The sequence below is a fragment of the Clarias gariepinus genome, chromosome 7 (assembly GCF_024256425.1).
Source record: "Clarias gariepinus isolate MV-2021 ecotype Netherlands chromosome 7, CGAR_prim_01v2, whole genome shotgun sequence".
Classification (NCBI taxonomy): Eukaryota; Metazoa; Chordata; class Actinopteri; order Siluriformes; family Clariidae; genus Clarias; species Clarias gariepinus.
The window spans coordinates 9211838-9236896 of NC_071106.1; the positions used below are offsets into that span (position 1 = coordinate 9211838).

At 40.0% G+C, this 25059-nt stretch overlaps 1 protein-coding gene across 3 annotated transcripts in view; it reads left to right on the forward strand.

The window, feature by feature from the left end:
- The window catches only part of LOC128527774 (granule associated Rac and RHOG effector protein 1-like), a 63941-nt gene that overhangs the window by 13148 nt on the left and 25734 nt on the right, over positions 1-25059 (forward strand). For all 3 annotated transcript variants that reach the window (XM_053500346.1, XM_053500345.1, XM_053500347.1), the window contains exons 2-3: positions 10765-12231; positions 22153-22356. In XM_053500346.1, coding sequence (XP_053356321.1) covers positions 11716-12231; positions 22153-22356 — 720 coding nt within the window. In that variant the 5' untranslated portion in view covers positions 10765-11715. The remainder of the gene's footprint in view (positions 1-10764; positions 12232-22152; positions 22357-25059) is intronic.

Here is a 25059-nt window from a genome sequence, read left to right on the forward strand (position 1 = left end):
AGCAAGATTGCGGGACCCCGTGGCTAGACTGCTGTGTGTGTGTTTAGAGTAGAGATGGCAGCTTTTTCCTGTTCGGTTTCCGAGGTGACGCGTCCTCCGCCTGTCCGCTCCCTGCTCTGTTTGCATAGGAGATTTCCCTGGAGAAGCTCAAATAGTTGTTGTGTTTTCGGCTTGTGGAAAATTTGACAAAAAGTTAAAAACTTGTGCCCCGGTTGTGTTTTTAACACTTTGCTCTTGCCGTCGACTCTTGAAGAGTGTGTGTGTGTGTGTGTGTGTGTGTGTGTGTGTTTATTCGGGGGTTAAACGAATTGCCGGTGTAGTGTAATAATAGAAGGAGCAAGATGTGCTTCATGGTGGTGTCCTGCTTGCTTGTTTGGAGGTGTATAATTTTGCTAACTAGCCCGGCTGTGTTTGTCATTTGGAAAGTAAATGGAATAAGGCACATGAAGGATGGCCCCTGGTTTATAGATGCTTGAACAAGTCGAGCATATATTGACACTACAATTATTTTGTCTAAAATAATCACAACCTAAGGCCAAATAAAAAGATTTACAGGTTAATTACAGGTTTTTACTAAAGAAAGTATTTTGCTTATCATAACCTGTAAATATTATTATTATTATTATTATTATTATTGTTATTATTGATACAGGTAGTCCCTGACCTACGAACATGCTCCAGGAATGGAACTTGTTCTTAGGTAGGATTTGTTCTTAAGTCCAACAAAGTGAGTCTTGTACGGCTTTTTCACAAATATACAATGTAAAGCATATCAATCTACTCGACTAAATTTGTCCACCTTCCCCACACGTAACTGCGCCTAAGGAGTACTTCATCTCGGACGCCATTTTGTCTCAGAGCTGTTTTCCACTTTATTGGACTGTAAGCTCTGTCTTTACATTCACTTGCACACTAAAAAAAATTGTATACAATTGTAAATATTGGGTTCTGGTGTACTGCAGTGTCTTTTTTTTTTTTTTTTTTTAAATGTACCTGAGCTACTTTCGTGATTTATTTGCATCTACCAATGTTGCAAGAAACTGCAGTTGGTTCGTATCTGCAAAAAATTCTTAACTAATTTGTAGTAGTAATAATAAAAATACTACTACTGATAATAATAATCAGATTTGATGCCCTGATTGTTGTTCTTTTCTTGAAACAAAGTTTCTTCCTACAGTCTATTATACTGTCAGTGTTTTCTCACGTTGTTGTTGTTATCGTTATAAACCCAAAGAGACAGATAAGAGAGCTACTAGCACTCTGACTAGTGCTTGAGGTGAGCGTTCGAATAACCATGACTATTTGTGACATCTGTATAAGCGACTCTAGACTAAACGTATGAAAGATTACTCTTTTGAGGAAATGAAATAAACTGGCGTGTGCACAGTGTTGTAAATTTTGACTTTTTCCCTTCCGATTAAGAAATTCCAAAAATAAAAAGCACCAGTGTGTGCAATTAGGAAAGGGAATTAGGGGTGAGCTAATATTACCAGTTCATTAAACCATGATACATCAAGACATGGGAAAGTCAGCAAACTTCCCCACGCATGTACCGAACTAGACTGGGAGATACACTGGATTTATACTGTATGGATAGTAATTTACTCAAAGTCAAAAGTTAAATATTCCAATATTTAAGCAAAGTAAATTTATTGTGTTTTGGAAATTCTACTGCAAATTGCTGTTTCAAATTTTGACAGTACGATAGTTTTGTCTAAAATGATCAATGATTCATTACAGTTTTTTCGTTTAGAACTCTTTTTCCCTTATCCGAACATGTAAATAATAATAATAATCATTATTATAGTAGTAGTAGTGACTGTTCGACTATAAAAATGCGTTCAAAAAGGACTTTAAATATTTGCCTTTACATGTATTTAATCTTGGATATATGAAAGTCCAACTTTTCAAATTAAATTACAAAAGAAAACTTGTTTTACTATTGAGTACTTTGAGAAGTCATGACCCTCCACTTCTTTATATTTTGCGTCCAAAGAGTCAGACTTTCCTAAAAGAGTATCTTCAGCTCTAGAGCAGTTTTAGAGGAATGTTTTTTTTTTTTGTTAAGCCACACAGTGACCTATGAATCATTGAAGCAAAAAAAAAAAACACCTAACTTTAGGCATGAGCCAGTAAGAAACAGTTGCCGATGATGACAGACGATTAGGCCGGTGATTAGTACACTGGTGATGCTGAACAGACAAGGGGGGGAAATGAGGTTGCCGAGGTCAGTTTTTTTAAATTGTATCATTCTGTTAACAGTAAAACATTTTATCCCATTAATTATAAATGTACTTTAATCTATATTTTTTTAACATAATATAAAGAAATAAGGTGTGGGGGGGGGGGGGGTCCAAGACTTTTTCACAGCACTGTAGATGTGTGTAAATATCTAGGATTGGTAACACTGTCGGGGAACACAAAACGGTAACAAACTGTCTCATTAGTGTAAAATTATGATGTAATATAATAATTGTAATTATAATGTTACAGTAATGACAAGCGTCAATGTGTTTGATAAACTGAATGTAAAAAAAAGGGGGGATTGTTTATACTAATAAATGTAAAAAGAGTGGGGGCGGGGCAATGCGGGAGCGGGAGAGTGGGGGCGGGGCAATGCGGAGGGACAGTGGGGGCGGGGCAATGCGGGGGGGGGGAGTGGGGGCGGGGCAATGCGGGGTGGGGAGAGTGGGGCGGGACTTTCACTAAGGCGAAGGTGCTACAGAGAGAGAGTGGGGCAGGGCTGTGTCGGCTACGGAAAAGGAGAGTGGGGGTGGGCTATGTCGGCTACGCTGAACGAGATTGGGGCGGGGCTGTGTAGTATTTGAGAGAAGAGATACAAACACTCAGTACTTTTACATTTTACAGTTATAAGTGGAGTAACGGTTATAGCTCGACCATCTACATACAAAGTATGTCAGACATGCCCCTTTCAGTATTCCCGCTTTACCTATTACATCACAGACCAAAACCTATGACGCACAAGTTAGCTAGCAGCAAACTGGTATATGTTAACTTATACAACGTTATCACGATAACCCGGTGCTGATTCGATTTGAATTGCGATTCTGTAAGCATCATGATGATTTTGCAATCCCAATTTGATATAAATGTCTTTTTTATTTCAGACTTTGTACAATTCTTAACAAACTTTGAAAGTAATTCACTCCTACCACACAGAATGCTGCACTGCTTGCCAATGTGTGACTAGGTTAGAGCACGCCCCCTGTAGGATTTTAGGGTTACAAGTACCATTTTACCAGTTCAGGTGTATTCTTAAAAAAAAAATCAAAAATTAATTCTAAAAAAAAAACGATACACAAATTGCCACATGGAAAAATCACGATATGATCAGACTGTAAACTCTTTATAAACTCACTTGTCTCATCCTGTATCTCTTATAACCCATATATTGATGAGCCCTACTTGTCATCTCTCCAAAAAGAAAAAAATGCATCATGCCGTAATTTATAGCAATCTCAGGATGACCTCATCCAGCCTTGTTTACTTTATCCTTTTTTTTTCCACTTGAAGATGATTTAAATGATTAGTTTCTTTCCTTTTTAAAAAAAAAAAATTGTGCAAAGTGCAGCGTTGTGGCTTCAGCATGTGATTCCAAATGAATTCCATGTGCTTATTATGATTCGAACGCTGTTCTCTTACGAAAGACTGTGTGACGGTGTGTGTGTAACGCGATATATATTATTGTCTCCCATCTCTGTTTAACACCACTCGAGGTGTTTGACTGCAGAAACCAGAGCAGCGTCCGTCCACCTACGGACTTGAAGTATGAAACGTGAGTAAGCCACGTGACCTTTGGTGGCCTCTGCTGAGACGGAGGGCGGTACGTTGCAGGAGTCAGGGGGTCTCATTGTGTCTGTGGTTTGGTACAGCAGGCTTAACGTGAGCTCGGGATTTGTTGGTTGGAATTTTTGGTGTGAACTTTCACCTACTGAAAAGTGGAAACATCATCGTGTTGTCTTTCTAGCTGAACGTTTATTTCTGAAGTGAACCGCACATAAGGTGCGATTTGTATTTTGTTCAGCTGCCACTTAACAAGACGCGCATTTGTGTACGCGCGTGTGTGTACATCAGTGGATGACACAGTTGCTTACTGCCACTTGTGCGACTGCTGAGCGTGACCTCTGCCCTCCTCATGCTGGGAATGTCCATAAATACTCACACACAGCTGAACAACTGCTCTTTCTCTCTCACACACACACGTTGTCCAACAAGTCTGGTGTTTAGTTCTCAGTTTGTTTCTGGGTAAAGCTTTGCCTGGAAGCGTCTTTTTTTTTTTACATTTACACCATGTTGACTGATTTTACTCTGTAAAAATCAGCCAGTTTAGATTTGTTTTTCAAAGTCCTCGTCCCTGTCTGCTCGCTTCGTAGTCGCAGATCAGACTGTAAAGACATGCCAGGAATTTAGTCGAACATGTATTGTGTGTTAGATTGGATCAGCGTTCCAATAGCAGAAGTTTGTGGAGATGCTGCAGCACGCTGGGTTCGTACACCTTTATATATTTCCTCCAATGATGTTGACGGACTTTTCAGTAGAAGCGGACAAAATCGGCAGACGAGCTGATTGAGCATCCAGACGATTTTGGAGATCCAACAACCAGAGAACACTTTTTCACCCTGATTTAAAAAACCAGACTATGTTTAATAGTTTTGGTTGTTTTTAGGGTTGTTTTGTGTACCAGAAAGCAATAAAAAAAAAAAAAGTCTGGTAAAGACATTTTTGATGACAGGAAAGAAAATTGACACTCAGTACATCACTGTATAATTAATTACCTAAGTGACTAGTTTAATATATTTGGGGGGTTGTGTCTCATGTTTCTGAGCGGTCCAAGCACCTCTTACTGGAACTCTGGTGTTTTTATGAGGATTCTTCTTCTTCTTTGTCTCTTTCTTATTCTTGTGTCTTGGCCAATCAGGAAACACCTCAAGTACAGTTGCAATGTTTTTTCTGTCAGATTAAAGTTTTTTTTTTAGTCATATGATGTTTAAAAAAACAAAAGGAAATGTGCAGAAGTCAACACACCACTCGGTCGGATCTAACGCAACGATTTGCACTCAGACACGGGTAGTTTTTCTTGGACTTGTCTGGTAGACCTGGCACATTTAGGAAAGTCTGGGATTATGACTAACTCTTCGTTCTGTAACTGTAAAGTTAAGTGTGTTGGAAAGAATCCATTTTCAGCGGCTGCAGTCTTAAAGAGAGAGTTTTTTTTAACACTCCTTAAATCAATATTGAGGTAAATATTAGAACGTTACAGTAAGTCGTGGTCGTTATAAATTGTCCTGCTAATGTAAGTAATTAGGGCCAAATTCTACCACCCCTTGTTCTGTGCAAAAATGCATTCCAGAGTTCAGCTCACTTCTGCAGTTAAAAAAATATAAATTATTATTGTACTAATTAGTGGCACTGCAGGAAGTTGATGCTAGTCTCAGCTGTAGACTGGACAAACCCTCTGTATCGTCACTCATAAGTTTTTTTAAAAAAGTGCTTCTGAAGTGTCTGAACTGTCAGAGCTCTGACCGTCACCATTTTGGCACAAACTGAACCACCTAAACCTCTTAGTAATCCATAAATGGGCATATAGGTGGAATGGACGGAGTCCGGCTGTTGTTTGGAATCCGCCTACCTAATTCGGTTACAACCCACAACCGAGCTTAGCTTTAGCTTAGCTAAAATGCTATAGTGGTTAAGGTTGATTTATATGCTAATACCAACTTTGCATACATTGAACTTCTTCATTTATGTGCGCAACATATCGTGCCGTGTCAACACCTATATTTCTTGTAGTAAATTCGACTCCTACACTTTGCTGGTTCGCTTAAGTGATGCATAGCAGACGGCTAGCGGTTTGACACACCTGAAGTGCGCAGCGGTCATTCAGATCGGATACGTCTCTAATTCCATGTCATTTTACGAATTAATTGAGTTAGATAAAAAAAACATTCCTCAAACAATTCCTCATAAACAGGGTATCTTCGTACTGTATAAGCATGTTTATTTCTGTTGTAACAAAGTTGCAAAATGTCGCTCTGTGAGGTTTGACCTTTTTTTTTTTTTTTAATCTTGTTTAAAAAAGGATCTCGTTAAAATGCACTTGGAGTTAGTTGTGCAAAACGTTTGTAATGTGAAGTCTTAACATCGTGTATGAGAAGTGCGACTGTTAGCTTTATCAGGCTGTAGCGCTGCAAGCGCGGACGACTCCCAGACGGGCTGTGAGCTAAAACATTCCTTCGCTTCATTGGCACCAGATGTCCAGGACGACTGTGAGAGCCAAAGCAACACTCAAACGACTCTCTCTCTCTTTCTCTCTCTATCTCTTTGTCTCCCTATCTCTCTCCATCTCACTCTCTTGCTCTATCTCTCTCTCTCTCTCTCTCTCTTGATCTATCTCTCTTTCTCTCTCGGCACTACATCTCTAGACATCTCAAGGATAGTAGACACTAAAACAGCTATTAAAAGTGAACAAGTGGTTGGAAACACTTCTGAAGTTGTCATGTTCTCGTTTGTTAGCAGCATGCGGTCAGGTTCACTCTTAAGGTCTTGCCAAGTTGCTAGTACGAGGGTAAGTCAAAAATTATCCGCACTCTGGCTTTAAAATGTATATAAGGCCAAACGTGTGTGTGTGTATGTGTGTATGTATATATATATATATATATATATATATATATATATTAAATTTTTTTTACAACATCTCCTTGTTTATCAATACTTTTTGTTCATCTTTTAGCAAGCTTTCGTATTCCCTTATTTAAAAAAAATGTTTTAGGTTGCGCTGCGAGCCACACAAGAGTGCACCCTCTGTCTTTATCAGGAGTGAATCTTCGTCCTCATAGGGCAACTTTCAGGAGACCAAACAGCTTAATGGGGGGGGGTATCAGGACTATAGGGAGAATGCCTTATGCTTTTTGGAGATTGAGGATTTTTTCATTCCATACTCTGCTGTTTACTCTCAGGCTTGTAGTGATGAACTTGTGTCTTGTCACTGGTAATAATTCTCTTTAAAAAAAAATCTTTGACCTTCTTTAGTGTATTTAAGTCCAAATGTTGTGGTAGTAGATATCCACGCGCTTCTGTTTACGCTCTTCTGTGAGTTATTTTAGCACCAGGTACCCAAAACAAGAATCATTGCACCACAGTCATAAGGAACTAACACATTCACACCTGCACAGGAGTGAGACCGTAATCTTGAAGGGAAATCGCTGATCACTCTCGTACTTCTTTGTCTGTATATATGTATATGTTTTAAAGGTAACACCTGTACACCTGCTTTATTTAAGAATCAGCCTTACAGTGTTTTTGCTTCCACTCGTAAAGATGAGATGCGATGAGTGCAGCACGCCTGAGACTCTCTGAGGCTCACAGAGTGATTTGTGGCAGCAGCAGTGAAAAAGCACCAGGAGAAACCGGAGCCGGTCTCACGTTCAGAGCGTTAGAGAGATCGCTAGGCTGAACATTCTCTCATTCACTCTCAAACATTCTTTCCCACTCGTATTCTCTTCTCCTCTCATCTCCTCTCTCTCTTTCTCTCATTCTTTCATTCACTTCCTCCTCCACTTTCACTCTCTCTCTCTCTCTCTCTTTTTTCTCAACCTCCCATTATCTCTCTTGATCTTTTTTCTCCTTTGTCTCTCCCTCAATTTCTCTCTCATTCTTTTCTGCTCTCCGTTCTCCAATCATCACTTCCTTTTTTTTTTCTCACATCCTCTCTCTCTCTCTTTCTCTCTCTCTCTCTTTCCCTTTTTATCTTATTGACCTTATCCCTCACATAATCATTTTAATCTCTCTCTCTGTAAGAGTTTGTTTGTTTATTTATTTATTAGCACTGATTCTCTCCGCACCAGGACAAGGAAAGTGCAGGCAGTCGCATCAATATCGATTCCATTACAGTCTTTAAACTCTTTAGCTCACGTATCCACACCTACTCAGGTGACAGGGTTCACACACACACACACACACAGGAAACGATAATGTCAAAGCTGCTTGGCGATGCACCCTGCTGCCCCAGGTTGTGTAAATGGTTTTTATCTTCATTCATTTTTTGTTTTTTGCTTTTCTCACCGATCATCACGGGACTTCCTGATTTCCTCCTTGTGCGCTTTGGAGTTTTCTCAGTCATAAGTTTTTCATCAGTGGAATCCAAGTTGCTCCCGTGTATCACTTGCGTGCCTCTTTTGAATTTGTGGCCAGGAACTTTGTTTAGAGCCCATCCTTAAAATCGAAAGACATGAGGTGGTGGTGGTGGGGCAGTTTGCTTTTGAGGAGGCAGAGGATTTGCACCGAAGAGCCTTTCGACATGCTGTATAGCTGAGGTGACATAATGGCCAGCCTGAATAAACACAAGAATCTGTTTGCGCTGGTGTTGGAAGCAGGATTGCTCATTGTCGTCACCTCCACCCTAAACACACACACACACACACACACACACACACACACACACACACACACACACAGACAAGCTGTGGAAAGCCACGGGACTTCCAGCACACTGAAAAACTTTTTTCAGTGTTTATTTAGTACCACATTGTGTGTCTCTTTATTTGGTGCACTTTCTCCGTCACGCACACACAAACACACACACTTTGTCAGGTTTAGAAATCAGTGGAACAAACTACGTGTTGTACTGGAATGTTAGTGTAACTGTGATGACGGGAGAAACGAGAGGGGCGAAGTCGACCAGGCGCATCCTCAGGAAAAGGCCTATTTTCTATTTAATTTTTTTTCCCCCTCAACTTTGTTTCTCTCTCTAAAGCGTTATCTCCAACCAGGAGCGCGATACACACACAGGGCCATGTGCATCACATCGTAACACACAGAGGTTTCTTTCCGACCAGGCGTGTGGTGTCTGTTTTTCCATAGAGGTGGCAGTAGAGGGAAAAAAAAAAAATGCATTGACAAACAAAACGATTAATTTTCCACCGCCTGTCCTGTGGGAACCATGTGCGCTAGGACACTAGGACTTTTTTTTTTAGGAGGTGGAGTTACCAGGGTAGTGCTCGTTTGACCCAGACTCATGTTGATTTGTTCCTTGCCCAGGATCGATCCCTCCTCCTCCAAGTTCACATTATTATTATTATTATTATTACTATTCTCTGTACTTATGTGTGCTTGTGTGTTTACCTTCTCCGATCCAGCAGGTGGCAGTATGCACCTAGCTGGTTTGCACGTCGCTATTAAACATTCAGTTACAAGGGCACTCGTGCTCAGTGGTAGGTGTTTCGCCTGCCATGCGGAAGACCAACAACAACATTAAACGTTTAGTTACAACAGGCTTATTATTATTATTATTATTATTATTATTATCATTATTATAATAGGGCCACACCCAAATACTCTACATTGAAACTTTAACAGCAATCTCCCAATATAATCAGAATGTTAGGCCACACCCCCATTAATTCATATTAAGGGATTGCTGTTAAGCATACTAATCAGAATGTTAGGCCACACCCCTGATGCTTTATATTGGTGGATTGCTGTTAAGTATGCAAATCAGATTGTTAGACCACGCCCCTAATACTTTATAAACCTCATTAAAAATTCCTTCAGTGGTTCCTGCATGAACATGCAAAAACAGACAGAACACATCAAGATGTTTTTTGGATTTTTGTCTATTACGCTGTTGTTGTTGTTTTTTTCCGCAATTATCTTCAATGTAAAGAAATTCCTACTTTACAGTCTTATTATATTAAGATTTATATATAATAAGATTATTACTTTAGATATGGATATATCAGTAACTATAACAGTTAGGCCACACCCCAAACACTTTATACAGGAAGGAAATGGAAATTGAAATTGACTGCACTCCATCAAGCTCATCGGATGCTAAAGCCACGCCCCAAAATGTTTAGACCGGATGCTGACACTAAGACAAGCTCATTAGAATATTATTAGGCCGTACTCAAATACTTTGGACAGAAAATTGGTGATTAAGCGTGATTATCAGGATACAGTATGTCAATCAAGCACGCTTAGTAAAATAGTATTAGGACCCACGCAGATATTTTAAACAGGAAGTGTGTTTAGAAATTAGTATTGTGTTTGTTTATGTGTGAGAGCCATAAACCTGATCCGTGAACCTTTTCTGGAGATACAGCTCATGAGCTCAGCTCTGAATGCTTCAATCATTTCCCATCTCTGTGTTGGATAAAAGTGTCTGTCACATAAATAAATGTAAACATCGACTTTTTTATTTCCATGTGTGCAAACTGACCAATGGCGCGTGTCGCTCCTTTATGTCGTGTGTGTGTGTGTATTTGTGTGTATTTGTGTGTGTGTGTGTGTGTGTATTTGTGTGTGTGAGTGCGCCGGTGGTGGAAATGGGCTGAATGGCGGTATTGATTTTACGCATACAGATCTCCAGTGTCTCTGAACAATGGGACACTTTGGCTCGGTCTCCTCCTGGCTCCGTGTCCCGACATGTCGTGTGTCCTATGTGGGTTTTCCTGAAAGCGATGGCCTGTGCATCTAGCACAGCCAGTGCCGCGGATATGACGCTACGTTTCCATGGTCACTAACTCTTAAACGCCATTATTCCAGCAGAAGCTATTGTGAGGTTAAAAATGACCTTTGACCTCTTTGGTTGGTGCTGTGCATTGCTTTTTAACTACACAGTGTATGATATTGTGTGTGTGTGTGTGTGTGTATATATATATACTATTGCAAATCATTTTGTATATATAAATTAATTCATGCGTGTTCGTCTCTCTCTCTCTCTCTCTCTCTCTGTCCCTCTTTCAGGAAGTGACCGTGAAGGTGAGGCCTTACAGAGACACGCTGCGCTTTGTGTCGCCTTTCACGGAGCATCAGAAATCTGCTAACGTACGCACGCTTCCTTTTGAAGATTAACTACCTCCGAGGTATCGGGGAGGAACTCTGGACGGGATCTGGATGTGTTATCTCTCTGACAGACCGGATCTGTCATCCTGCTAGCGTTCAGTCTGTGCCAAGGCTTCATCGTCCATCCAGTAGCTGGACGGACATTTACTTCACTTTTTTTTTCCCCTCTTACTGTTGACCAGTGGACCGTCACTATACTCATCATCATACTGTGGGATTTTCTTTCGTTTGTTTTTTCTTTCAGACACCTTTTTAAAGTTTTCTATTTTTTAATAGAGGTCTATATATATATACACATACATAAAAACTGAATTAATATACTTTAGAAAGCTATAAGGATATTTTTCCCACTTCCGTTTTGAAGAATATATTATTATTATTATTATTATGCACTTTGGTTTTTTTTCTTTTGATTTGTTTTTGTTCAAGGATTTATAGTTACTCGTGGTGTGAAGATAGAGGTTTTATCTTTACAGGAAATAATATAAGATCAAAGCGTTGATCTTGTTTGTTAGATTTTTCTTCTTTCTTTCCTTTTTTTTGCCACATTGTGAGCTACAGCAGTGCTGCACGTCTCATTCAGACGTCATACTCGTGTCTTTGTCTCTCTCTCTCTCTCTCTCTCTCTCTCTCTCTCTTTCCTGCCACAATAAGGAATACTAACATGACTATCTGGCTCATGGAGCATTTAAGCTATCAGTTTACTTGAGGAGGAAAGAAAAAAGGTTTCTGTGGCTGAACATCCAGGCAGGAATCGTTATCGATTTCCAAATCAGAATAAAGACAAACAGAAGAGAGTCTTTTGCCGAGCTCGTGGTGGGAAAGGGCACTTCCTGGCCACGTCCACTACTTATGTATTGTTGCAGCACGCAAGAAAGTAAAATGGACTATAAGCGACGCTTCTTGCTTGGCGGGTCCAAGCAGAAAGCACAGCAGCAGCAGCACCAGCAATACCCGCTCCCCGAGCTGAGCCGAGCCCTTAGCGCGCCGCTCGGGACCTCCTGCTCCACCCCGACCTCGCTGGCACCTGTAGGCCCCACCCTTACTGCCTGTCCCGATGTTTCGGTCCCGGGCAACGCCACAACCGCAATCGCCGACATCCAGCAAGGGATCTCAAAGTACTTGGACGCTCTAAACGTCTTCTGCCGCGCCAGCGCCTTCTTGACGGATCTCTTTGGCAGTGTGTTTCGCAACTCGCGCTACTCCAAAGCTGCCACGCAGCTCAAGGACGTGCAGGAGCACGTGATGGAGGCGGCCGGCCGCCTCACGGCCGCCATAAAGCCCGAGATCGCCAAGATGCTCATGGAGCTCAGCGCTGGGGCTGCCAACTTCAAAGACCAGAATGACTTCAGCCTTCAGGACGTGGAGGTAAGATTCGTTCTTCAACGATCTGTATTCACACATCGCTCTAAAAATCACACTTTACTTCGCATTTTTCACATAAAAAAAGTGTTTGACCCAACCGCTTACAATTCACTTAAATCCAGTTTCAGGACGCGCTGCTGGTCGAGGTAATGAATCATGTTTGACCTGTTGCCTCGGCCACTTCTCGAAAGTATCGCCTATTTAAATATTTGCTGAGTCAAAGTGCTGACGAGGGAGAACAAGGACATAAGTTCTGCTTATTACATTGCGAGTTATTTCCCTCATGTTCCTTGAGATGTTCCCTTTTATTTTATTTCTTTCAGGACTATATTTGTGCTGCTTTGTACTGTAGCATTTTTATATAATGATACTAGACAAAAATTAGTTTATATCACAAAGTTATTAATGACATACAGCAGGCGTTCACGTCAAACCGGAACTTGTGGAGTTTTTTCTTGCTTTCTCGTTTTCATGAAGGAGCAATGTCAAAAAACAAACCAAGCCGTATTCAGAGGAAAAGTGTATGCTTTACTTTCTGCTGACATCGGGAAAAATCTTCAGTGTTCATAAAATGAAATCTCCAAGTTCATATATTAAACATTTTCAAGTCCAATATGGATCTCGATTTGTATTTTATTACATTTTTTAAAAAAATGAAAGAAAAAACGAAACTCTGCTGGCTTCTAAGGAAACGTGGGTCCCTGTTATACCGCATACGGCATGACATCATTGAGATCACGATTTGTAGAGATTAGTGTTGAATGTCGAATTCGAAGTGCAAATCTTCTGCAAACACTGTAAGAGTGTGTAGCAATGGTTGTTATACATATAAATGCAAATTCAGCTAAAGTACTAAATTGTGTGTCACAACATTAGTGTTGTAGTATATTGTTCTTAATAGTTGAGCATCAAAATGCATAAAAAAGTATATATTCCCATGGGGGGAAAAAGCGATAAAAGAATATTTGCTCCTTTCGCAAAATTGCAGGGGTTTCCGCAAGCAGTTATTAGCTAAGTTCTAAGGAAGAATCTGTAAACGGCTGAGGCCACAAACTCTGAACCGAACCACTACTCGGGAGTCGAGTGTACCAGTAAGTAGCGTGCACAGTTTTGTGCTGTCACCGCTAAAATAAAAACAAGCTCTTATGTTTTTGAAAATAAAGTTAATTTCAGCCTCAAACATTGTTTCCCAAAGAGACTTTTTTTTATAAATGATTTCTTCCTCTCGTTTGACCAAAGTATTTCAGCAGTGCAGGGTGTTTACCTCTTTCTCTCTCTCTCTCTCTCTCCTTCATCTTGCTGGTCGTTCCTGAGGTTGTTCGTGCTTCGTGTTTTTTTTTTTTTTTTCCCCAGAGTTCCCGGATAGAGCAAAATTTAGCTTGTCGACTCGAACGAGCTGAAAACAGTATTTTATGAGCGAATGAGCACCGCGGCGCTTGTGGATGTGGATGTGGTCGTGCCCAGAGCAGGAAGGCCGCACACCACAATCCCTAAAGCAGGTCGTCTTGTGGCGAGAAGCGAGAGGCGTTTTAGAGCCAGCGAGACCTCAGTCAAGCCTGCGCTAGCTTTTATCTTCCTGCTGAAGTTTAAATCTAGAGTTCTCACCAGAAACAAGACAGAAATATTGCTCTGTTGTTTAGGTATGATTAGAATAAAGTAGCCTTTTTTTTCAGGTTTGACATCTGCTAACATGTGTTAGGTCAGAGTGAGCTAGTCTCGCGTCATTCACTTTTCTTTTGATGCTGTCAGTGCCTTTCACTTAGTCAGCATTTGAAATTCAGTGTAAATGTGTACCAGTGATTTCTACACTGCCAATCATAACAGTGCCTTTTATAATATGCAATAATCTCATTTAAACAGTTGATATTGAGACGTGTTTGCTACCTATGTTCTGTAAAGCCTTTGTTAACGGCTCTAATCTGAGGTGCTGTTTGTTAATCTATGATTTCTGAGCCTGGTGAACTTCTCCTCTGCAGCAGGGGTGGGTCTTGGTCTTGCATTCCTGCGATGGTCTTCGAGTGCCTTGGCTTGCAAATGCACTTGACAATACTGCTGTTTCATTGTTCTTATTTTTAAAATCTTAAGTATTGTTATAAAACAGAATGTAAGAAATAAATCACAAAAAACATTGAATTAGAAAGAACGCCCAAACTTTTAACTGGTACTGTATATCATTAATCATAAAATTGTGATGAATTTCTCTTCAATTCAAATTTTGTCAAATAATTGACACAACGATATACAGAGTATGATGTGAGGTAAAATACAGGCTTATATGACTGTCTGTGACCTAAAAAGAAGTTTTTTTTCTACGATGAAATACATCACACTATACAGTTAAACAAAAAATAGAATTTTAGAATATTAAAAAATTATTATATTAAGTGATTTTAAATTGAGTGACATTATAGTGTCATGCTTTAATTCCAGCATCTGGGGCTTTTTGGAGGTCTAGACATGACCACTTTTTCTAAAATTATGTCATAATGGTATTGGTATGTCCCCTTTAAATGCATGGGCCCACTGTGGCCATTGTATTTTCTGCTGTGCGGGTGGCGATGTCAAAGGGTGCCTGGGCCTGCTCATCGTTGCATGCAACATTTATTTTTTTACTTATTGAATATGTTAATACTGACACATCGCTGTTTTATAAGAGGAATAAAACACGTGGTCGTTTGGGGTAAATGGTTAGCTTGGCCGTGTCACAGTGTGTGTTGCAGTCTGATAGGTACTTTTGATAAACTCTACCATGATTTTAAGTAAAGTTGATCCAGAAATGCAGAACCTGCCAGCAATCTCTTTGTCATTGAGTTGTCTGGTTCCCGTAATTTAACTGGCGTTCCTGTTAGATGTTTTTCGTACAGCATTGCACTGGAACGCACCAAGCAACATTCAAAGCAGATTTTAAAACGATTTACATGCGCTCTTCCTCCCGAGCCGTTTGGAACGTTGGTGAGTCTTAAAGCACTTCCGATTCTTGAGGAATCCTTTTAAGTTTGTTATTTAAAAGAATGTTAACTGAAGCAAACTTGTCCTGAATATTCACGTCAGAGACGTCAGATATCCCAGAAACCTCCTATAAGTAAACTGACGACTGATGTTTTCTCCATCAAAATAGTTTCTTTGATGATTTTAAAGTTAATTTGGGATTCTGTATTCGGAGAACGCTGGAATGCAACTAAAAAGTACTCGATTTTTTTTCATTTTTCTTGGTAAGTCCAGAATGCACGGAAAACAAATTATTATTTTTTTGTTCTTTGGAGTAATGCTCGGTGTCTGGTTTGTGCGACTCAGCTGCCAAATATGCATAAAAATGTCACGGTCTATTAGCCCGCTGTCTGCTGAGCTCAGAAGCTAGGCACAGGGACCAGAATTCCAGACAGGCAAAAGCAAAACACACACACACACACTCACATACACTTGGAGACAGAAGATATTGAGTGCACACGGTATGGTGTTTCTGAGGATCTTGTTTTCGGTGTTTTTTTTGTTCCAGGGAAGCCTGCGCTCTGTGGGGATCGCGGTGTCGAGTTGCACTGAAGCTGCATTGGTCCGATGCCGGGTTTTTCCCTGCTTCCCTGCGATATCTGATACTGCTTTTGTCTAAATTAAACACTGCTATTATCTGCAGGGAAGAACAAATAGGAAGTGTATAAATACCCAGGGTGCCTGGCTATATGGTGTCGTCTTCTGTCTGGGGTTTTCCCTCCTTAAAACACCACCATTTTAATGGGTGTTATGTAAAATATCTCAGGTCTGGTCTTTTTCAAAAATTTTATTTGCTATTGGATCTGAAAACTATTTAATCTGCTTTGTAAAAGAGACGTGGTCAGTGTGTTTAGGGTTTCAGTGGTGGAGCCTGGCCCCTGCATTTAGGGTTTCACCTGCAGGGGTGTGTGGCTTCTGCCTAAGTTTAAACACAAGGGGGTGTGGCTTCTGTTTGTCAGTTTCAGTGCAGGGGTTTGGCTTTTACCTCTCAGTTTGCAGTGCAGGGGGTGTGGCTTATGCCGTCAGTTTGCAGTGCAGGGGGTGTGGCTTATGCCGTCAGTTTGCAGTGCAGGGGGTGTGGCTTATGCCGTCAGTTTGCAGTGCAGGGGGTGTGGCTTATGCCGTCAGTTTGCAGTGCAGGGGGTGTGGCTTATGCCGTCAGTTTGCAGTGCAGGGGGTGTGGCTTTTACAACTCAGTTTGTAGTGCAGGGGATGTGGCTTTTATCTCTGTTTAAAAATGAAGGGGGCGTGGCTTTTACCTCTCAGTTTGCAGTGCAACGGGCGTGGCTTTTATCTCTCAGTTTGCAGTGCAGGGGGTGTGGCTTTTACCTCTCAGATTAAATGCAGGGGGCGTGGCTTTTACAACTTAGTTTGTAGTGCAGGGGGCGTGGCTTTTATCTCCCATTTTAAATGCAGGGGGCGTGGCTTTTACCTCTCAGTTTAAATGCAGGGGGCGTGGCTTTTACCTCTCAGTTTAAATGCAGGGGGCGTGGCTTTTACCTCTCAGTTTGCAGTGCAGGGGGCGTGGCTTTTATCTCTCACTTTGCAGTGCAGGGGGTGTGGCTTTTACCTCTCAGATTAAATGCAGGGGGTGTGGCTTTTACCTCTCAGATTAAATACAGGGGGTGTGGCTTTTACAACTTAGTTTGTAGTGCAGGGGGCGTGGCTTTTATCTCCCATTTTCAATGCAGGGGGCGTGGCTTTTATCCCTCAGTTTGTAGTGCAGGGGGTGTGGCTTTTACCTCTCAGATTAAATGCAGGGGGTGTGGCTTTTACCTCTCAGTTTGCAGTGCAGGGGGCGTGGCTTTTATCTCTCAGTTTAAATGCAGGGGGCGTGGCTTTTACAACTCACTTTGTAGTGCAGGGGGTGTGGCTTTTACCTCTCAGATTAAATGCAGGGGGTGTGGCTTTTACCTCTCAGATTAAATGCAGGGGGTGTGGCTTTTACCTCTCAGATTAAATGCAGGGGGTGTGGCTTTTATCTCTCAGTTTAAATGCAGGGGGTGTGGCCCTTGCTTGCTTCTAAAGTTTAATTTTACTGTCTTGTCAACTAAAGGTCAAATGTTCCCAAACTGTTAGCCCACATCCGTTAAACTTTCCTCATCCAGTAAAACTTCCTTCTTCTAGTTTAGACTAGTTTGTTCTAGTCATTGTCGCAGTACATTCTTTAACACTTCATGACTGACCTTTCTCCAAAAGTCTCTTGATATTTTTTATTTTTTTTCCCGACACTAAGTCAAGCCAGTCCGGTTTCATTATTTGAGCTTCGTTCTTGGGGTCAGGGCTGCCTCGTACTCTGTGTGCGCGACTGAAACTAGCGCAGCCTTGTTTTTCCTGTCTGCTGCTGCTACGGGGAGGGGCACATATTTTTGCTTTTTACAACTCAGCCTGCAGGTATTTTCAGCATGCACCTGTGAAAATGCACCCCGGCCTCACTGCTGAAGAAGGGATGTGGCGTCATCTCGTCTTTCCTCTTCTCTTGCACGCTGCAAAAAAGGAAAATGTCAGTGTGGTTTTGTGTGTCTGCGAGTCAGTCAGCATCGTTCTCTACACACGTTGCTTGTAGTGGAGCACGAGAGTCAATTATAGAAGAAATCTGAGATGTTTGGAAGCAAGTCAGGCGAACAGCAACATGTGGAGCTGTCGGCCAAATTGAGGCTTATCTCATGTTGTGCGTGGGTCAGGCGTAGTGTTTTTTCCGCTCTGGCCTCGGACGTCATGTCAGGATGAATGTAAGGGAAAGAGAGCGAGATATTCCCAATTAAGGATGTCTAAAATGCAGATGCAATGGAGCTCTTCCACCATGTATAAAGGAATGAAGGGAGACTCAACTCATAGCTTAGCTTTAGCTTTCTTATTAATTGAATGAAAAGTGTGGATTACAAGTTGTGTCTACTGTATTATTGATGGGAATCACCAGTTACCACCCGATATTAGGGATGCACCGAAATTTCGGCCGCCGAAAATTTTCGGCCGAAATAGCATTATCGGTTTCGGCCGAAACATAAGAAAGCGCCGAAAATAAAAGCCGAAATTGTCGCCACGCCTCTCCCATCCTCCCGTCTCGTTCGCGCTGTCATTACGCATCAAACACGGAGTATGTCGGCAGTTTGGAAGCACTTGGAAGCAAGTTTTGTTATTGTTAAACAGCCTTATTACTGTTATTTATTATCAATAAAAGTTTGATTGCTTAATTAATTTGTGGGTTTTTTTTCATAGAAAAACAAAAAGAAAATATTTTAAACATGTTTTTTAATGAAGCCATTTTCGGTTTCGGTATCGGTTTTCGGCCAAGTGCATCCAAAAATTTCGGTTTCGTTTTCGGCCCAGAATTTTCATTTCGGTGCATCTTTACCCGATATAATATCATCACGATACCTCAGTGCCAGTTCCATAAGTATCATGATTTTATAAATATCCAGATTTAATATTAAATTTTCCACTGATCCTGTTACAATTTTTAACTTTTAAAAAGTTTCAGAGAACTTAATTAAATGTAGACTTTAAATGTAGCCCTGTTTTAAGATATCATTAGTTTTCTTACTTAAGAAAAAACAAGCGCAACATTTAAACAATACAAAATAATTTCCAATACAAAAGTTTAATATTTAATATAATATCTTTAATATTTAATTTTATATATCTCTGTTATGTCATCCGCCATAATTATCATTTCTAAACAATAATCCTCTCCTACCGCACAAGATGAAAATGTGTAAATAGTCCAGAGTACGCCACCTGTAGGATTATAAAAAAATAAATGGAGATGTTTTACCTCCTTAAACGCCTCCAAAGTCTCAAAACACTACTCGACAGTTGCGTGCGGCTTCTAAACACGAGCGCTAAGAAGTCCTGCGTGCACGTGATTTCCGACTAATTAGCGCTCGCTGTGTTTTGAGACTTGTGTAAGCTTGTGAAATGAGTAGGTTTGAGACTAATTCACTATCAGATTTAGGAGGAAAAGGCAGATCGGTGGCTTTTAACATGAATGACTTTTGGTAGTGTAGTGCCATAAAAATGCGTTTCTGTTGCGCCACTCTTAAAAAGTTCTGCGTTTGTGGAAAAGAATCGTTTTTATATCTTAGACTGATCGGTCACGCCAAATAAAACTGAAAACCAGACAATTCTGCTCACTGGCAGATCAAACGGTTCATCTTTCAATTATTATAAATGTAATAAAAAAAATATATATATATTTTAAAGTCAATGGCGCAATATATTAATCGCCACAAAAAATAATTGCAAATCATAACTGAATCCTTTTCTTTTCTTTAATCTCTAGTGTATTTTATGGCTGGTCAGTATCATGCTATAATATCAATCATTTTGAATGCTATTTAAAAAAAACATTTAATCACATAAGCTCTAAGATTTCTACTTTTGATCGCAAAGAAAGACATGCTGTATTTTTACCCCAGGAAGGATGGAAGTGACTATATTTCCTGTGAAAGACATCATCGCTTTTTAGCTAGCTCAACGTTTTACTGTATTTCACTACATTTAGCTATTGTCTTCTACTGAAGCCCAAACAAGAAACTGGCCAGCAAACAGAAACATCAGCTTTTTGGTGTATAAATGTAGGATTTGTCCACTCCTGATAACATAAAAATATACTCTAGTGGTAAAGTGTAAAAATGTGTTTGTTTTTTTTTGTTTGTTTTTTTAAGATAACAAAAATCTGTAACCAAAGATCTATTGATTGAAACTTAATCTCAAGCACCACACAGTGTGTTACAGAGACACTTGAATACACATATTTTGTAACATCATAATTTTAAGTATCTGTTTGAATTTACAAATACCACATCCGTTCATGTGTTCAGGAAAAACATAAGGAAAAACAAACATTTCCTGCTTTTTGTCACTTTAAACAAACAAAAAGGAAAAGGCAGTTACAAATCCACCATAATGTGACCTCATATAAGAAGAGCCCCTCCCCTGGCTTGTTGCTCTGGGCGTGGCTTAAGTATAGAATGCTCATTTGTGTAAACAGACACAGAAACAAAGTTTTTGTTTTTTCACAGTTTGTGGTATGAAATGCTTTATCCGAGGATAATTATTTCAGCTAAAGCATTACTACACAGACAAGGCTTTGAGACCATGTAAGGAAGTAGTAACATATTGGACCTTTAAGTCCAGTGTCATTTTGTTATTGTTTTTGTTAAGAAGTCAACCTATTTTTAGGCTCAAATTTACACCAAGTGCGTTTAAATAATATGGGTTCTGTTTACATTAATACTGTTAGAGCACAATACTTATAAACCATACATCTGAGAAATTTAATATTTGTTCATGTTTCATGAATCGAACAGCGTTTCCAGAGTAGATGTTGAATTCGTCATGACTTTTAATTGAAGTGGCTAAATAATTACACTTAACTGGGTGTTTATGTATGCTGGTGCATCTGCTCAGAGTCAGGGTGTTAACAAGCAGAATAAGCAGGTATTCATCCCACAACTCGATCTGAATAAAAATAATCCCCGTGTCACATGATACGAGACTAAAGAACAGATTCCTGAACAGGTTTTATTTGAGGTCTGTTTTTTTTTTTTTTGTCTTGTGGTTGTTTGTCTGATTTTCCCCACTAAAGCTATCGGATGACTATAAAGCCTAAATTATGACATGTTGAATTAAAGATCTGAGCACGCTAATGTCACATTAGCTAGTCTGATTTAATATTGAAAGTAAAGTTCAGGTGTGTGTTTGTGTGTGTAAATTGTAACAGAGAACAAAGGAATTGTAACAGGAGTACCAGATTATAAATTATATCATCTCGCATTACACAGATTAGTGGTTAAATTTTTTTTTTTTTTTTTTTTTTACTAATTCAAGTTCTATCCATTACACTTTATATATTCTGACGGATTTCTATATTAATATCAATGCTCACTCGAGTACTTCCAACTTTTTTTTTTTTTGCCTTATAAATACATTTGAGCGGGTAATAAAGTGTTCTCCACACTTCATTAATATCCACGGTGTGGTTGGGAACAGGAATTGTTGTAATGTGAGAAAGCAGGGCTCTAGCAGAATGATTAAATATACACCTACACAGTTATGTTTATACTTTATCAGGTCATTAGATGCTAGACACTGTGATTTATTTCTGGCACTCAACACAAACCCCTTAGCCTCAAAGCTGAGGCGGTCATTTTGGATGGTGGTTTTTTTATTCTGTTTGAGAATCTGAAACGTAAATAGACATAAGATGAGTCAGAATTTGATCTCTGATCTTGAACACTGAGTTACAGGAGTTTTCACATTATGACCCCCAGGATCGTTTCCGAAATCAGTTTATTCCAAAATCTGGTTCATTTTGATTAGTGGGAATTGCTCGGGAACGATGCAGTAATACATAAGCTGATTGTACCTGAGAGCGGAAATAGACTGCTGTTTAGACGCGACATCATCAGTGCCGCGTATTTGGTTGATTTATGTTCTGTTTAGAGAATATAAATCAGCTATTCCAAGTGGCTTATTACATCATCGTAAATCTCATCTTAGTTCATGTGAAATAGTAACTACATAGGTCGAACCAACCATCGGAGGTGTTTTCATTACCGATAAGATTATGCAATAATAAACATATACGTTTAACGTTCAGTTTGTTGCAATATGAATGTATTGCTCATCTTTTTTTATTTATTTATTTTTATTTATTTATTTTTTTACTTGTGGAGTGGACCAAGCCTTTTGGCGGCATCTTGGAAATATTTTTTTTATTTTAATCATGATTCTTACAAATTTACATTAAAGGACATAACTATCTTTTTTTTTTTTTTTTTTAGATAATCAACTCTCTAACTCTAAGGGAAAATCATAAATCGTCTCTGCCATTCTCTCGACTTTCTGACTTAGTCAAACTTTCCCCCCTTTTTTTAAGGTTAACTTTTCCTGGTGTTCATGTTTTGCTTTTCTTCTCATTTCTCCCCTCAGGTACTGGGTCGCTGTTTTCTAACCGTGATGCAAGTTCATTTCCAGTTCCTGTCTCAGGCTCTGCAGAAAGTGCAGCCGGTGGCGCAGTCGTGCCTGGCGGAGGCGCTGGCGCAGGTGCAGGAGCGCTGCTCGGGTGCTCGCAGTCAGCCCGGAGCTCTCGGCGAGCTGGACGACGCGACACGCTCATGGAAAGGAGCAGCAGAGGTATGCAGTGCATGCAGTATTTAAAAAAAATAAATAATTAAAAAGGGGGAACGCAAACAGATGCCGGCACTTGAACGCTGCTGAAAATCTTATGCAATAACACATTGATTCTGGCCTGCAAACACTTAGTGTCCAAAGAAGACTTGTAAATCTGTGACAGCTGCACTGGCTTGCCACACTCCATGTTTGTTTTCATCCACATGAACATTTGTTACTAATAAACTGCAAGGTTCAGGAGTTGTTTGTAGCGGTGGATAGAATTATCTTTAAATAATACAGATTTTCAACTTTATTAGATTGAGCCCCGTCTTAGTTTCTGACCTTTGCTTAATGCTGAAAGTTGTTAGAGTTAATGTTAATAGTTGTGGGGTTTTTTATGGCCTAAGCACTATGACACCAGTTCTATGTCGTCATAGTGTGTGAGGGCTTCTAAGGATTTTTTTCCTTCACCATCCAGAGCTTTTTTCGGGGTCTCAACATGCTCAAAAAGTCATGGAAATTGTCAGACAGGTTGGAATCTGCTGCCATTCGGAGGATGCCCGAGAGTCTGGGCCTCGGGCGTGGCACAGGGCCCTCACACAAGATTTCGCTGCATAGCTCATACACACGAAAAACGGTATACATTAAGAGCTCCTTGAGCTGAACTAATTTTTGCATTGCATGTCATGGGCTCAACTCAACAGAAAGTTGGTTATTTTGGGACGTTTTGAAATACTTTTCCTAGGGGATTTATACAATGGCCAACAAACCAGGCCAACTTGATCTCAAGACATTGAGGATGCAAAATTGGGGAGGGATTTTTGACATCTCAAACGTGCCGTGACGATGCCTTGAACATATGCCGAAAATTACTTTGTGTGACATTATATTAAGTGACATCATATTGAGTGTGATGCTTTTTTTCCAACATCTGGGGCCTTTTGGAGGTCTAAACATAAAATTCATCCTTTTGTAATTAGTTTCATAATGGTAGTCTTATGTCCCCTTTAAATGCATGGGCCCATTGTGACTATTGTCTTTCGGGTGCGCCGGGTGGTGATGCCACAGGTGTTTGGGCCCGCTCATCGATGCTTGCAATAATTTATTTTTTGTTTTTTTGCTGAATATAAACGTAACTAAACCTAGCGAGTTTATAGCTGTAACGAAGCTCATTTAAAATAATTGTCAAATTATGCACACTACACATAAAGATGATGTACTCTAGATAATGATAAACTATAGATTGTTTTAATTTTATTCATTTAAACGTTCATTTATGGCCTCGGGATTTGTTTCCAAGAACATTTGACATTATAGTCTGGTTTATTTTGATCATTGAGAACACAATTCTGTGCTTGAAGAAAAGAGGATTGCTTCGTCCTTGCGAGGGTTTTTATGGAATATTTGGGGCCTCTTTTAAGTTAAATCACCTTGTATTAGGCATAGCGTGAAAGTTAACTTCGTTGTTTACACAAGCCAAATAGGAGCTTCCTGCTATGTGCTGTGTTGGAGAGTCACAGTACAAATCAATCGTGCCTAATGTTAAAACACTCTTAGTCATCCTGGTAAAGTTGCATCAAGTCACCTGGACTTATTTATTTGTTCAAAATATTTAACTAATCATCACAGCTTCTTCATTTAGAGAAATGTTGCTCAGGCACCCCAGATATATTCACCATCTGGACGCTGTTTCTCACCTGAATAGACTCATTGATGGACATTAGAGCAAGTGAGAATGAGGGAGGAAGGTGGGGTTTGTTCAGATGTGATGGTAATACCTAACAACTTTAATACCCCCTTGAGAGTAAAAGTGGGTTGTTAGGTTTGGTCTTCATGGTGTGGATGTGTGAAGCGTGCATAATCCTCCTGGAGATTAAAGGCAGCGTATAAAAAAAAAAAAAAAAAAAAAAAAAAAAACAAGATACAAGTCTATTTGGCATGACTCAGCTTGCAGACAGCCTCCATTTCTGTGGTTCAGGAATTTATTTTTTTGGCTTGTAAAGCTGGGTAGGTCGCAATTTCTAACAGTTATTTAGATACACCCAAGATGAGAAAGGCATGATGACCGTACAAACGATTATGACTTCAAGATTATTCAAGAGAGCAATATGGGTCATGTGATTTAAGTGGAAAGGATGTGGAAAGGATTATTTTCCAGCAAATTAATAACCTCAGATCAGCCCTTTACTTTATGTATTAAATTAAAAATATCTTTGGGTGTTATTGGATTTCGAGTAGTCAAGGCGTGTAGGCTGGCATTATGGAATAGATTTGGCCATGGCGGGGGGACAGAATAGGCTATGGCGGGACGGATTTGACTACGGTGGGGATGGATAGACCATGGCAGGAAGGAATAGACCATGACAAAGATGGATTGGTCTATGCCGTTTAGGATTAGTCTATGGCAAGGTGAATTAGACTATAGCTGCACAGATTTGGCTATGGCAGGGGACGGAATAGACTGTAGCGGGACGGATTTGACTACGGTGGGGATGGATAGACCATGGCAGGAAGGAATAGACCATGACAAAGATGGATTGGTCTATTGGTCTATGCGTTTAGGATTAGTCTATGGCAAGGTGAATTAGACTATAGCTGCACAGATTTGGCTATGGCAGGGGACGGAATAGACTATAGCAGGACGGATTTGGCTAAGGTGGGGACGGATAGACCATGGCCATGAAGTATTATTCTGTGGCATTTAGAATTAGTCTATGGCAAGGT